At 35.6% G+C, this 15316-nt stretch overlaps 2 protein-coding genes across 2 annotated transcripts in view; both read right to left on the reverse strand.

Annotated features, from left to right (window-relative positions):
• Positions 1–729, reverse strand: part of ephb6 (eph receptor B6) — a 148713-nt gene extending 147984 nt beyond the window's left edge. The window contains exon 1 of the mRNA XM_028809958.2: positions 116–729. Coding sequence (XP_028665791.2) covers positions 116–185 — 70 coding nt within the window. The 5' untranslated portion in view covers positions 186–729. The remainder of the gene's footprint in view (positions 1–115) is intronic.
• Positions 730–3876: 3147 nt separating this feature from the next.
• The window catches only part of phc1 (polyhomeotic homolog 1), a 51666-nt gene continuing 40226 nt past the window's right edge, over positions 3877–15316 (reverse strand). Inside the window, exon 15 of the mRNA XM_028809960.2 lies at positions 3877–6105. Within this exon, the coding sequence (XP_028665793.2) occupies positions 5951–6105 (155 nt within the window). The 3' untranslated portion in view covers positions 3877–5950. The remainder of the gene's footprint in view (positions 6106–15316) is intronic.

Here is a 15316-nt window from a genome sequence, read left to right on the forward strand (position 1 = left end):
TCTCCCCAAACTGAACACCACGAAACCATCACGGCCAGGCAGTCCTGTCTGTCTGTCTGTCTGCTATGCACCACACCGCAGCAGGTGTCTGTCGGAGTTCCAGAAAACCACTTACCGTCCACAGCTTCCAGGGTCCATTGGATCACTGTCAGAGTATTCCATACAAGAAACGAATGGCAACGCATTGCTGTGTAACCGGCCACAGAGGGAAGGATAAATCATGGAGGGGTGTGAGAGCATGAGAAAGGGAACAAGGCGCAGTGAATTGGAGAAAGAGTGATGGACAGAGTTACAAGTGAAGAGCGAGGAAAACGGAGAAAGTGACTAGGGGCGGTAAGGAAGTGTGACCGAATGAATGAATCCAAAAAGGTGTGCAGTGAATGGGAAAGCTTGCTGCAAAGTTTCTTAAAATGTCTTTGTCCTCTCTGGCCGGATCGCTGCAGCACTGTCGAAGGAGAATCCTGCACAGAGGCAGGCAGCCGTGCACTGTCAAAGCAGGATGGTGACAGTCAGCCTGGGAAGCCACTCTTCCCTCTCAGTCTGCCCTCCTTCTTTCGTCTGTCCCCTCCCCCTTGCAGTCACTCGGCCGCTTAACCGTGTGTTTGCTGAAGCAGCCGAGGTCTGTCTAGTCTCTTCAATCAACCGTACTTTTCGTAAGTCGTCACTCACGATTCAACCGTGTGCGGAAAACAGAACATCTCAGACACAAAAGGGAAGTCTGCCATTGCACTAGGGACTACGGACTAGAAAACAGGAGTTTCTTAAGGAATCAAAATACTGTATAATAGCCAGGAAAAAGAGAGAGAGAGAGAGAGAGAGAGAGAGAGAGAGAGAAACATCCTCTGGCTACAGGTGACATTTCAAGCAATTGTAAAGCAGCAAGGCAAACATCCGATCGGGGTCGGCGGAATGAAAAAAACGGCATTTTCTTCCGAGCTGTTGTGCCAGATGTGAAGTGCAAGTTACAAGATAGTAACTGCTTGCTGAATAGGAGACGTGGTTCCTCCCAGGCCCCAGGCTGTAACCTGAACTCAGAAGTGGAGCAGACAAAACTACACGTCTTACTAAAAGTAACACTTTATACCCTTACTTCAGTCAAATTTTACAGTAACTCTGTTTACGGATGTAGACACACACACAAATCACAATCCAACATGCAAGTACTTTTCGTGAAATGAACTGCAGTAGCAGCGTAAAGGTCCAGCGGAAGGATGGAACCCTGCTTTGATTTGCACCAGCTGCAAACAGAATATTAGCTATGGATGTAAAATTCATACTGTGGATATGGTTACGGGTTAACAGCACGGAAAATGAGCAAAAGTGATGGTGCCACATTGCCTCATCTGAGTTTTAGTTACTAGAAGCTAGCAGTCAAACTATGTATTTTCTCTTTAATAAAATTACATCTTTTCTATTGTATTTAACAAATATTACTAATATTTTCACGTCTGATGAAAGCAGTTCTGGGCTAAGATGTACAATCTCTATTGTTGGGTACACATACTCATAACAAATATATTAGCAGAAAATTTGGAAATCAATCGAACAAACGGTGTTTGGATTGTCATGGCCCCCAGACGAAACCTGTGCTGCAGCCTTAACAAAAACTGGTAGTATAAGTGCTGTTGTTTAGGGTTGCCAGTAAATGTTAAAAGAAATAATGCAGAAGGGAGCAATGAACAAAAATCAACAGGTAAATAAATAAAAAAGTGCCACATAACAAAGATGACAAGTTCACCATTAGCAGGCAACAGAGAAGTTTCTACATTACAAAACTGCATTACAAGAAGACACACGAAGACAGCACCAGGAATAGTAGAAACATTTACCGACCATGGACCACTGAGGCAAAAGCATTGATTGAAGGCAGGTTTTACAGGATTTTCACAAAAGTATAAACAGGGTAAACTGCATTAAATTCAGTGCTCTGGAGTGTGGAATTTAAGGGCTTTGTTGGTAAGCAGCAGGATCCTTAAAAACCACAGGAAAGCGAAATAATTGGGCCAGCCACGTGGTCAATAAGGTAAAGAAATTTGACTTGTGGCACGACCCTGGCCGCCTACATTTTTGATCTGTGCCAGAAGACCATAAGAGAGACACATATTATTTACACATCTGAGACTAAGAGAAAACTTCTGACATAATGCAAAAATGAAAATAAAAAGCGTCAAGAACGTCTCATGTATGTGGTTTACAGTTGAGGGGATTATCAAAAGAATCCAAAGCCCTTGTACATTTAAAGCAGAAAAACAAGAACCATAATGGCAAGTACAATCAATTCATTTGAGCTGTACATATCAGTTCACTGGTATTAACATTCAAATTAATGAAATATAATAAATTCAATCACTAAAGGAGTGAACTCTTTCATAAAGGAGGTCAATCCAGGAAAGAGCTGAGCCTGATCTGCATAATCCTGAAACATGAGGACATTCTGTTACATCATGTAGCAGAGCAGAACTACGGTCAGCGGTTCTCAAACTGTGGGGCGCGCCCGGCGCGAAGTAACAAAAAAGGGGGCGCGAATGTTGACATATGTGGCGTAATTTCACCATTCGTAGGGAAATTTTAAACTTGTAGCGGTGTATCGGCAGCAAAAAATATAGGAATAAATTTTACTAGGGTTTCAAAAAAAAAAAACGTTAGGGGGGCGCGATTAAAACTGTTATGAAAACTCGGGTCGCAAATACTTAAAGGCTGAGAAACGCTGGGCTAAGTGATAGCTACAGCCTTCAAATAAAATATTTATTGTAACAGTATGCTGCTGCTGAAGAATATGAATTTCCCATTGGGATTAATAAAGTATCTATCTATCTATCTATCTATCTATCTAAAATGTTAATCAAGGACATTTATAAAATGTGAGGGAATAGAGTGGGCAACTTTTAACAACAGCAATAACAAAGATGATAATAATAACAATACTGCAGACAATATTCATCCTGTACCTTAGACCAAACAAGTTGCAAAAAAAAATACACTGTGATTTAACAAAGCCCTCTTCAGTAGCTCAACAGAAAAAAAGAGGATAGCTTATGTGCATATTAAAACAAAGATAATAAACGAATAACATATATTGTAGTATACATGTTTATCCTGAATTTGAATATAAATGTTTTCATAAACTTTTCCTCCATAAAGAGGTCAGCACATCATTTAAAAATAAAGCACTTTGATGTTGTAGTGCCCTCTGGTGTCTCATAAACATAAAATAAAAATTTTGTCACTCCTGCTTTAGTGCATATACTGAATGCAATTATTTCCTATCTTTGTAATCTTCCATCATGAATCTTCTAAACCAAGCAACTTGTGAGATGTTTTACATGGAATTGCCTTCTAAAGAAATGTAAAATTTGGAAAAAGTCTAACACATATCTATTCTGGGGTGACCATAGAAGCAAGTGGAGGATTGTTCGTTGAAATGTTCAAATAAACTGTTCAACATTGATTTAAAAATATACTTCTTGCATTTTGAATTTTAAAATAGTGTCATTTAAAGTCCAACTACTGATTAAAGTTCACTTATGTCATGTCGGTTTCCACAGCTTTACACACCTTTTTATTTTAGCAAGTTCTGTTTGCATGTTTATTATTCTTACTGTAGTATTCTATTACATATATCATTCCCTTTTAAACTGAGCAATGACTTTTTTTTATTATAGAAGCATTTTCTGTACTTATTTTATCTTTACTTCAACAAGAAACCCATCATGACTGATCAAAAGATAATTGTTTCTAGTAAGTGGGGAGAATGCACAAGTACAGTTATATAATTTGTAGTCTGCACCATAAATTAAGATGCAGAGAGTAAAATGTCCAGAGTCTATTCATTCAAATAATACCGACAGCAGACACAACAAAAACACACAGTGCAGCTTTCATGCCGTTTTTAAAATGCACTTTACTGTTTGTGGTCCTCAAACATTTGGCCTCTACCGAGCTTGAGAAAATACAGTAAGGTTCTCCAACAATGCAAAAAAAAGGAGTGCTACTAAACCATTAAAAAAAAAAAAAAAAAACTTAAAAGATAGCACAGGAGAAATACAATCAATGTACTGGAAGCAATCCTTCGGAACATACCATTCTCCTTTCCAAGTTCATGAGTAATAGCTAGAGTTCAAGAACATTTATATATATTGCACACTTAGGTACATAATCACTGGGAATGGTGAAGGCACATCCTATAAATTCAAAAGAAAATTGCATTCTCATCCATAGCTACCACCTGCAGAGATCTAACAGGTTTCTATACTGACGTGGTCAAAAAACCACCTTCCATTCTGTTCAAAGCAACAGTCTTTGCTTATAGTTCTGCCCACTGGGAAATGCAGAGAAAACGAATATTTAATTTTGTTCTTTAACAAATACTTTAAACAGCAGTAGAAACCAACTGCTAGCCATCTTAAAACTAACCATCACAGCAGAAATCTGATAGATTAATTTTTCATATCATTTCTGATATACTGTATTACTACACAACAGAACCTCAATACCTATCAGAAGCTTTGAATCTACAACATAACAAATAGTGCATCTAATCTTCTGTTACTTTAACATTCAAGAAATAAATGTCACTATTTGAATAACACAAATATTTTAAATAGGGTGTCATATTTTAAATGGGGAGGAAGAGAGTATATCTGCCTTACAGTAAATTTGTCTCCCAGGTTCAATATCCAGCTGAGAAAGTTTCAGTTTAGATTTTACTTGTTCTTCCTCGAATTACATAAATGTAATACACCGTGTCAGGTTAGCTGAGGACTGTGAATTGACAGGGAATTAGCATGCGACTTTGTTACTATGTGCTAATTAGCTTGGCATTCCCTACTACTTTGTATATTTTGATGCTAATCTCATTAACTAGTTTAGATAATTATGTTAAATCATTAAACATGGGGCTAGATATATTACTGTAGTTCACTATTGCCAGCCAGGATACAATAACAGTTGATACAATGGTATGCTAAGGCATTCATTTTTGAAGTAGTCACCAAGGGATAAATAATTAGATGGAACCAAACCCTTCTTATACTTGGCAAACCTTGTGTTATTCTTAGGATTAGTTGAAAAATTATTACCTTAGCCTGCTTTGCGGAATATACATTTTTAATTGTCCCAGCAAATATGTGTAGTGTCTCTTTTATTAAGAACTGTTTCACCTGAGAATGCATGAAACAAAAAAATGGAAATGTTGTGGCAAACTGAAAAGAGAAACTGTTACTCTCCTATTTCCTAAATCTTCCAGTTGCAATTAATTGTAAATCCATAAAAATGCAACAGGTTCCCAAGAAAGTACCTGGATCATATTACAGAAAACAGCATGATTTGGAGTGAAACATGATTACTGAAATATCTGGTGAAATGGAAACAACAGCTATACAGTAAAAGTCTGATAGTTATTGAGGGTCTAGTGCACATACATACTCTGGTACAATCTACTGTATGTATTCTGTCACTTTCACAAACTGTAATGTATGTGTAATGGTCTAAAAGACTTTTTTTTTTTAATATAAAACACACATGATGAATAATACTAATGGGCAGTCAGATAATGTTTTTACTGACCCTTCACCTTACGTACTGTCTCATTATACTGTTTTTAGACCATTGTTTCTTATGGTCCTTTTGTTTTGTACTGAATACTTAGGGCTTCTCTTTCCACTTTCCCTTTAACACATACAAAAACAAATATACATGCACTACCATCATCAGTCCATAGCGACCACTTGCTCTCTTACACGTGGTTAATGTTGTTCTGAAATATTACTTCTTTAGTCCCAAGCATATATGCACACAGACATGGAGAACATTAGTCTGTACTGACTGCTTTCTTCATATAGAGTTCTGCAGAATGCATTAACTTCTTTTGTTCTAACTCACAAATACAAGAATATAGACAGTCTTTCTTTTATTCATTCTCATTCTCACATGCTAATGATTAACCACACTGCTAACCATCCTTTAGCATGTTAATACGTGCACAGATTTTAAGAGCCGGTCCCAGCTTGATGTTCATGGCAGTCATAAGATGTTCCTCCTTTAACAACAATAGGGCTTGGCCATCAATTTCCTGGGCCAGGAACTCATCTGCCACCTCCTGACAGCCTAAAAGAATAAAATGAATTCACAATAATCAAGTCAATAATTCCAGAACATTTTTAAAACTATATATACACTTTTGTTTGTAAGCTTTGAGTTAATGTTTATAGTACCAAACAACTTATAGATAAACATACATTTTGAATTATACATTAAAAGCTTAAAGTTCATTTTGTTGCATTTAATATTTAATATTTTATAATGAATTTCAGTATACCACCCAAGGCATCAAGGAAAATTATTTCAAAGAAAAGGTTTAACAATTAATTAAATGAGGCAATTTAATCATATAATTTTTAGTATACTTTAAATAATCAATCAGGAGCATTAAGATGTCTATCTTTTGGAATGTATGTCAGAAAATGATAAATTGATTAATGGAGCATTTCTGCATAAAATATAAGCTTGCCCTTGTGTGGCTGTCATTTTAAAATACTGACAGGTTTCAGGTTACAACCACCTCGACCTAAGGCAATTGCGCAATTATGAACATAAAACTTAAAAATCTTTCATTATCAACTTCATTTTAATAATTTGTTTACAACCTTTTTTTTTTTTTCCTTTACGAATGAAGCAAACTATTTTTGATGTGGATTATGCATAAGCCATCAGCAATAATAAAGTTCAGTAATACAGTATACTTTAGCATGTAATTTTTCTCCATTTTCAATCATATCATATCACCAAAAGAAACCAGCAGTGTGTACAACTGTTCATGTAAGTTAGGGGCAGAACCTGCTGCAGTACTGCCTCAGAGTGTGTAGCCACTGGGAAGGGGAAATGACACTCTGACCGGTCCCTTAACAGAGAGAGCAAATGTCATAAAGTCATTAGTTAGTGGTGGATTTTTGTGTCATCATTATGCCTTTAAACTCTCTGAGATACTATATCATTATCAGAAACTGTAGGATGTTCAAGTATAAGGTCAAGACACTCTACGTATATACCACTGTTCAGCTTAGTAAAAGTAAGCTTAAATTATTTGTGTTTTGTGATTTAAAGTACAGTAATGTTGCACCACTGCCATTTCATTAAAAATTTGAAATTTTTTTCTGTAAAACAAGTATGTTTACTGATTGTTTTCCAGCATATGTACAAATTTGGGTTCCATAGGAATGATACTCACTCACAATATGAGACACATCTGTAACTAACAAAATGAGTGTGGTAAGTTTTTGTATTGCGTTAAAATAATCTACTAGTACCATGGTTCAACAATAAATATTAAGCAGCGAAAAAACATGAAAGAAAAAAAAAAGATTAGTACCGTAAATATTGTATTTAAAGTTTGGCAACCTACAAAGTTTTGCACTGCCTAGTAGTACTGCAGAGAATAAACACTGCGGCTTGTAACTTCCACTTAAACTTGCTTACCAGTGCGCCGTTCAATTCTGTTTATTACACTTGGATGAATTCTCTCTCCCTATGATCTTACTGGATCATGTTGTCCAGTCCTCTTTTCTTTATAGGAAATAGTATCCCCAATTTTATAGAAGTTACTTTAGATGTTAGGGTCAACAGCATTTGGAAGAAACTTAATGTCTCCATAATATAATCTGTGTCCTAAAATTTTCAGTTAAGGAAAACATGACTTTCAAGGTAAGGTTCTTAGGCTCACTAATCATGGCAACACAGAGTGGAAACATGTTGTATGTAGATTAGCACATGCAGGTAAGAATTTGCAGTCATATGAAAAAGTTTGGGAACCCCTCTCAGCCTGCATAATAATTTACTCTACTTTCAGCAAAAAAAGATAACAGTGGTATGTCTTTCATTTCCTAGGAACATCTGAGTACTGGGGTGTTTTACGAACAAAGACTTTTAGTGAAGCAGTATTTAGATGTATGAAATTAAATCAAATGTGAAAAACTGGCCAAGCAAAAATTTGGGTCCCCTTGTACTTTTGCTGATTTGAATGCATGTAACTGCTCAAATTGGTTGGATTAGCTCGTTAAGCCTTGAACTTCATAGACAGGTGTGTCCAATCATGAGAAAAGGTATTTAAGGTGGTCAATTGCAAGTTGTGCTTCCCTTTGACTCTCCTCTGAAGAGTGACAGCATGGGATCCTCAAAGCAACCCTCAAAAGATCTGAAAACAAAGATTGTTCAGTATCATGGTTTAGGGGAAGGCTACAAAAAGCTATCTCAGAGGTTTAAACTGTCAAGTTTCAACTGTAATGAATGTAATCAGGAAATGGAAGGCCACAGGCACAGTTGCTGTTAAACCCAGGTCTGGCACGCCAAGAAAAATGCAGGAGCGGCATATGCGCAGGATTGTGAGAATGGTTACAGACAACCCACAGATCACCTCCAAAGACCTACAAGAACATCTTGCTGCAGATGGTGCATCTGTACATCGTTCTACAATTCAGCGCAATTTGCACAAAGAACATCTGTATGGCAGGGTGATGAGAAAGAAGCCCTTTCTGCACTCACGCCACAAACAGAGTCGCTTGTTGTATGCAGATGCTCATTTAGACAAGCTACATTCATTTTGGAACAAAGTGCTTGGGACTGATGAGACAAAAATTGAGTTATTTGGTCATATCAAAAAGCGCTTTGCATGGAGGAAGAAGAACACCGCATTCCAAGGAAAACACCTGCTACTTACTGTCAAATTTGGTGGAGGTTCCATCATGCTGTGGGGCTGTGTGGCTAGTTCAGGGACTGGGGGCCTTGTTAAAGTCGAGGGTTGGATGAATTCAACCCAATATCAACCAATTATTCAGGATAATGTTCAAGCATCAGGCACAAAGTTTAAGTTACACACGGGGTGGATATTCCAACAAGACAATGACCCAAAACATAGTTCAAAATCTACAAAGGCATTCATGCAGAGGGTGAAGTACAAAGTTCTGGAATGGCTGTCACAGTCCCCTGATTTGAATATCATTGAAAATCTATGGGATGATTTGAAGCAGGCTATCCATGCTCAGCAGCCATCAAATTTAACTGAACTGGAGAGATTTTGTAAGGAAGAATGGTCAAAAATACCTCCATCCAGAATCCAGACACTCATCAAAGGCTATAGGAGGTGTCTAGAGGCTGTTATATTTGCAAAAGGAGGCTCAACTAAGTATTGATGTAATATCTCTGTTGGGGTATCCAAATTTATGCACCTAATTTTGCTATGATGCATATTGCATATTTTCTGTTAATCCAATAAACTTAATGTCACTGCTGAAATACTACTGTTTCCATAAGGCATGTCTTATATTAAAAGGATGTTGCTACTTTGAAAGCTCAGACAGTGATAAACAAAAACCCAAAGAATTAAGAGGGGTTCCCAAACTTTTTCATATGACTGTAATTGTACTCTTTAAGGTCATTATTGTAATGTGTATTCAACCATATTAGTTAATAACCATTAATTAACATCTAATTAGTCCTTTTAAAATGTATATTTTGGAGGTTGGTTCTGTTCTTAAAATTCTTTTATATGTTGCTTTTACTCTCTTGTTTGAGAATCAGTGTCATAATTTGACTAGGGCTCAGTTCTTGTCTTTAGCATCTTTTGTGTTTATTTGTTTTTCATCATCGTTGTTTTATGTATTACATGTTGTGTTGTATTGTACTTTAACTAGTATTTTCTTCTATAACAAATTTTGTTTTGTCATCTTTTGTTAGTTACTACATTCCTTAGTTCTTACATACTGAGCTATGACTGCCCTCTTCCTGTACAAGACCTAAGATGTCTCACTCAGTCCTGTGCCCTTGCTCATGTCGTTCATTTCCCATTCTCATATGCTTTGTATTTTAAGTTCTATTTGTTGCTTCCTTTCTTTTAGTATTATTTTGCCTTACTCTCAGCTCATGATTTTTGTCTTTCGTATTGAATTGTGTTTCCTTTTGATTTGCTTTTCAAATGCATTATTTTGTAGTCATTTAACCATTTCTGATACTATTTACTTACTTTCTGAATAAACATTATTATACGAAAAAAGGACAAGTTTTTGTTTGTGAGCAAGTTCCCCTCTCTGTTTTAGAGAATTACAGGCCTGATACTTTTGAGTGTGTAAGCTGTAAGGCTGTCTTTTGAGTAGTGCTGGGCGGTATACCGGTTCATACCGAAAACCGTTTTTTATTTTTGTTATGATATGGATTTTTCTTATACCGCAACACCGGTTTAAATTGCCTAAACAATGTTCAGAATGTGGTGCAGCGGGAAACTGTTCAAGGGGGGCTCTTTTTCACTGCTACACCGCTAAATAGGCATGCAACGGAGTACATGCAGTAGTGTAGGTATTGTGCCGTAAAGTTGAACATGATGACACAGAAGAACTTTTGCCGAAAAAAAGGAGTCACGTCCGTTGTCTGGAGATACTGTGGTTTTAAAAGGTCGGATGTGGACCACTATGTTCAAATGTGTAAATACTGTTTCTATACTACTGGATAATACTGCAAGCCAAGTTGTACTTTTTTAATTTTTTTTTTTTTCAATACAGTGCAATGTACCTGGGTACTGTGTAATAGTGTGACGACATGTTGACTTTAATCTCGACACTTATGACGAGAATAAAGTCGACATGTTGACTAACATGTTGACTAACTACAAACTACAACTAACTATAAAACTACCCTAACTACAAAGAGGACTATTTCATTTATGTTAGGTAGAATGCCCAGAGGGGACTGGGTGGTCTCGTGGCCTGGAACCCCTACAGATTTTATTTTTTTCTCCAGCTTTCTGGAGTTTTTTTTTTGTTTTTTCTGTCCACCCTGGCCATCGGACCTTACTCCTTTTCTATGTTAACTAATGTCTTATTTTAATTTTGTATTTTGTCTTTTATTTTTCTTTTCTTCATTATGTAAAGCACTTTGAGCTACTTTTTGTATGAAAATGTGCTATATAAATAAATGTTGTTGTTGTTGTTATGGATAAGACTTACGGTGACCTATGGACAGTGATGCTGAGCAAGGAGCCATTCTGTACAGATTTTAAAAATCTGCTTCACTTAGTCGAAATAATGCTGGTGCTTCCGATATCTGCAGCTCAGTGCGAGTGAGGATTTTCAGCACAGAACAGAATAAAATCAAAAGCGCGCAACTCCCTAAGTGTAGAAACACTGGAAGACTTGGTAAGGATCAGTACAGAGGCCCCTACACTTGAACTTTTTGACCCAGAGCCCAGTGTAAAGCGCTGGTTGTCATCCAGCAAAAAAAATGCGCGGACCAAAGTATACTGGCTGGCCTAATGATGCTGACATTGTAATGGTTAGTGACAGTGAACTTGAAGAGTAATTAATTTCTTTATATTTGTACACTCATTGAGAAATGATTATTTCAGAAATGATTGTTTATAATGTTTGTTATTGTGTTAATTCTTGCGTTATGTGTAAGACATTTTCAGTGTTTGTATTTGTAGTGTTCCTTACACATGTTGTGTATAAGACTCTGGACTTGAAGTATTGCTTATTAGTAAACATTTGCACGGTTCACATTTATGTGTCATTTATTCTTCTGTTATTATTATCTATAAGACCTTGCAGAGGACACTAGTAGGCAGGTCAAATAGCTCAGATAGGAGAAAGGAAAGGCAGTGTGAGGTAGACCGAAGAAACAAATAAACAATACAAGTAAATATTATTTGTTTATTTCACATTTGGCATGCGGTAGGGATTATGGTTCCTAAATATTTTGGGTTTAGGAGCCAATGGCTCCCAAATTTTTTTTTCTGTCTGGAGCCCTGTTTATGTATATATAGCTTAGCTTGAAGCAAGGACCATATTAATGTAGCTTGCCTAAATGATGGTTCAGCTGGTAAAGATGTCATCAGCAAGTTGCACTTGTTTTATTTGATTTTATTTTTATTTGGTGAATACTGTGTAATGCACCATGCCTCTTTGGATGGTTGAAAATATGTTGCCAAAATTACAGTTTAAGTTGTTTGCAAAATTTGTTCAATAAAAAGGTTTTATATTTTGACTGCATCTGTCATGCAATGTGATTATTCTCTTCATTAGTGACACCCCCTTGACAACTATCACTTTATGGGGCCATGCAAACCTGTATTAATACTTGTGTTTTTTGTACAATGCTCATGACAGTGGAATAGGATATTCTTAGCCAGTCTACTGCAGTAATTGCCATGGAAAATGTGGTTAACATCCACTCATGCAAAAAAAAAATACAGTTGAATACCGTGAAACCGGTATAATTTTGAAAAATACCATGATATAGAATTTTGGTCATACTGCCCAGCCCTACTTTTGAGTTTCAAGGCAAGGTCTGCTTAAGAGTTTTCTAAGCCTTCCTTGACTTTTAAAGCCAAATTTTCTAAACTGAATTTCATAGGCCAAGACTTCATAACAATTACAATTTAGTGGTCCATGCTTAGAAATTGCAGCTTTACAAATGGAGACTGGTTATGTTTATATTGTTGCTATTATGTACCTGTGAATCTGTAATTAAGCATCCAACAGTCCTAATCAGTGCTTTTTTGCTCTTATGTGTAAAGTAAAAAAAAATCATACCTTAGTATGTCAAGTTTTTTTCAATATCATTTTAGAATAAAAAAAGGTATTACATTTGATTCTCATATTTAAATTTGATTAACATTATTAATTGCCAATTTGTAAAAGAGCTGCAAATAGATACAGAAAGTGTAAGAGCAGTCAAATTAAAAACTACTAAAAACATATAAAATTATATCAGAAAGAATTCAATAAAAGCCCAGCAAAGTCAGACTTGTTAATCTAAGATAAAAAGCATTTAATAAACAAAAAAACTACTGAATATTAGTTAATGATGCCATTTTGGGAAAAAGAAGTTGTTTAATTTAGTCTTTTTATTTTTTTTAAACAAAAAACATATTTTTTTACATTTTGTTATGTCTGATTTGCAATAGTGAAGCATACTTTTGATCAATGGTATAGTGATTACAAGTGTTTTTGTGAGCTTTACTTGTTTTGTCTTTACACATTCCCTATTTCCTGTTCCCTGTTTCAGAATGCTTAACACCGTCAGCTTCATGTGTAATTTAAAATTTTACCAGATACCCCTCTAACTTCCACCTCAGCCAGGTATCCCTAGGTATATGATGTGATCAACAATCAAGTTTTAAAGGTGCTACATCAAGTTACTCACAGAACACACTACCTTAGTGGATTATATCAGCACTAAGATTACAGTTAAAATGTTTAGGCATTCTACCTCTAAATGAATTGACACATATAAAAAATACTTTTTTTCCTTTTCTGTATTGTTCTGACAGCTACATTACAACATGAAAATCAAGAGTAAATTTAGACAATGCTTATATTTCTATACAATGTACATACTTTCCCAGTCTCCATTATGTATTCCTACTACAATACTCAATGGAGGCTATAGCACACTTATTACTAGTAAAGTCATACAGAATTTGGCAACCAATCAGACATACGAAATCAGTGGCATATTATGCATAGAGTGTAGTGGAGATATACTCTGCAAAAACCTGGGCAGACATGAAGTTATTTATTAAAAAATGAAAAAAATTAAATAATGTAGTAATAGGTATCACAAAAGCTTGGACAACCCTGATCAAATTACATTTTTTTTTACATTTCAAGTAAAAAACTGTGAACACAATTTTAACAGCAAACACATTAAAATAAAATTTTAATTAAAATGTTAATGTACAGTTAGAATTTATTTATGAACTAAAAATACTAAAAAAGGGAGTACATGTGGCCTTTGAAAAGATTTTGGCACCCTACCCTGCCTGTATTCAGTAACGCTCACTTTGGCAAAAATCACAGCCTGCAAACATTTCCAAATCAAGAATTCAAAGACTCAGTAGCTTGCTACAAAAAATGTTTCCCCATTTTTCCTTGCAGGTCACTTCTAGCTAGAAGATATTCTTCAGCTATCCTGTATGCACAGCACACTTAACAGCTATCAAAGATCTTCCAAAGTACCTCTTTCATATTCAGATGCTGTTTGGCATACTTTACATATTGTTTTTGGTGATGAAATTACTGCTAAGGTTTTCTTCTGATGGTTCTTCCATGAAGGCTATATCTGTGCAAGTAATGCTACATACCAGAGCAGTGCATCACTACTCCTTTATCAGCTAAACCTGCCTGCAGGCCCCTTACAGTCATATGGGAGTTTTGAAATTGCCTTCAAAATATATCTATCACCTGTCTTGATCTTCCAGATTTTATCTTGACCTTCACGGTACCCCTTAACTGTCATTTTCTAATGATGTTTTGGCCTGTGAGAATTGCTAGCTGGAAGCACTTTGGTATCTTTTTATAATCACCCTTTAATTTGTAGGCATCGATTAGTTTATAATTTGTATGTCTTTATCCATTTGCTAAAAGAAGCCCCTGACTGTTGAGTGTTGCACAATGTTTCAAGATTAAAATAGTTTATTAGGTTATGGAATTGTCTTCACCTGACAATAATTGGACACACTAACACCTAACAATCTAAGCCAGACCACAATAACAATCTACTGAGTTCTGAGACCTTATAACTGAAAGTGGGCCCAAACATTTGCAAATGCCATATTTACTTGTTTTTTTAGATTATTTTTCAATTCATCAAATAAATCCTAACTATACATTAACATTTTTGTAAAAAGTCAACTTTTTAGTTTGTTTACTGTAAAAGTTGCAATTATTGTTTTTTTTGTTTCTTACTTTAAATATCAACAAAATGTGTAATTTGGCCAGGAGTTTCCAGACTTTTGCATGCAAATGCATTAGTATGTTCAAATATTTGCTGTTAGCTTCTTTGGCTAAGACAAAGTTAATCTGTTGGTTCTCATTCACTACTGGCTTCCTTCTCCCTGAAATCTCAGAATGGTTGTGTTGTTTAAACTCTAAAAAAAGTAACAAAACACAGTTAATTCATTCTTACAGATGCTATTTTTCCTTTACTTTTAAACTGAAATTAACTCCATTTCAAAACAGTATCCAAAGGCTGACTGTATTCTTCATCTCAAATAAGGTAAAGATGAAGATTTTGAGAATGTTGCTTTTACTCTATGACAGTATTATATGACGTGTAAAACTTTACCAATAAAATATTTACCAGTGTACAGAATTCTTTATTAAAACAAAACATTTAGCCTTGACTCAATTGAAATTAAAAATATTGAATGTTTAATGTTCTAAGCTTAATAGCTGGGAGTTCACCAAAAACTTAATCAGTCTTAAGATTAGCAAGTGCAAAGTTATCCTTAAAGGTTCATAACAATCTGTCCTTTTTCTCTCAAGTTACAATG

This window comes from Erpetoichthys calabaricus, chromosome 9, assembly GCF_900747795.2.
Source record: "Erpetoichthys calabaricus chromosome 9, fErpCal1.3, whole genome shotgun sequence".
Lineage (NCBI taxonomy): Eukaryota > Metazoa > Chordata > Cladistia > Polypteriformes > Polypteridae > Erpetoichthys > Erpetoichthys calabaricus.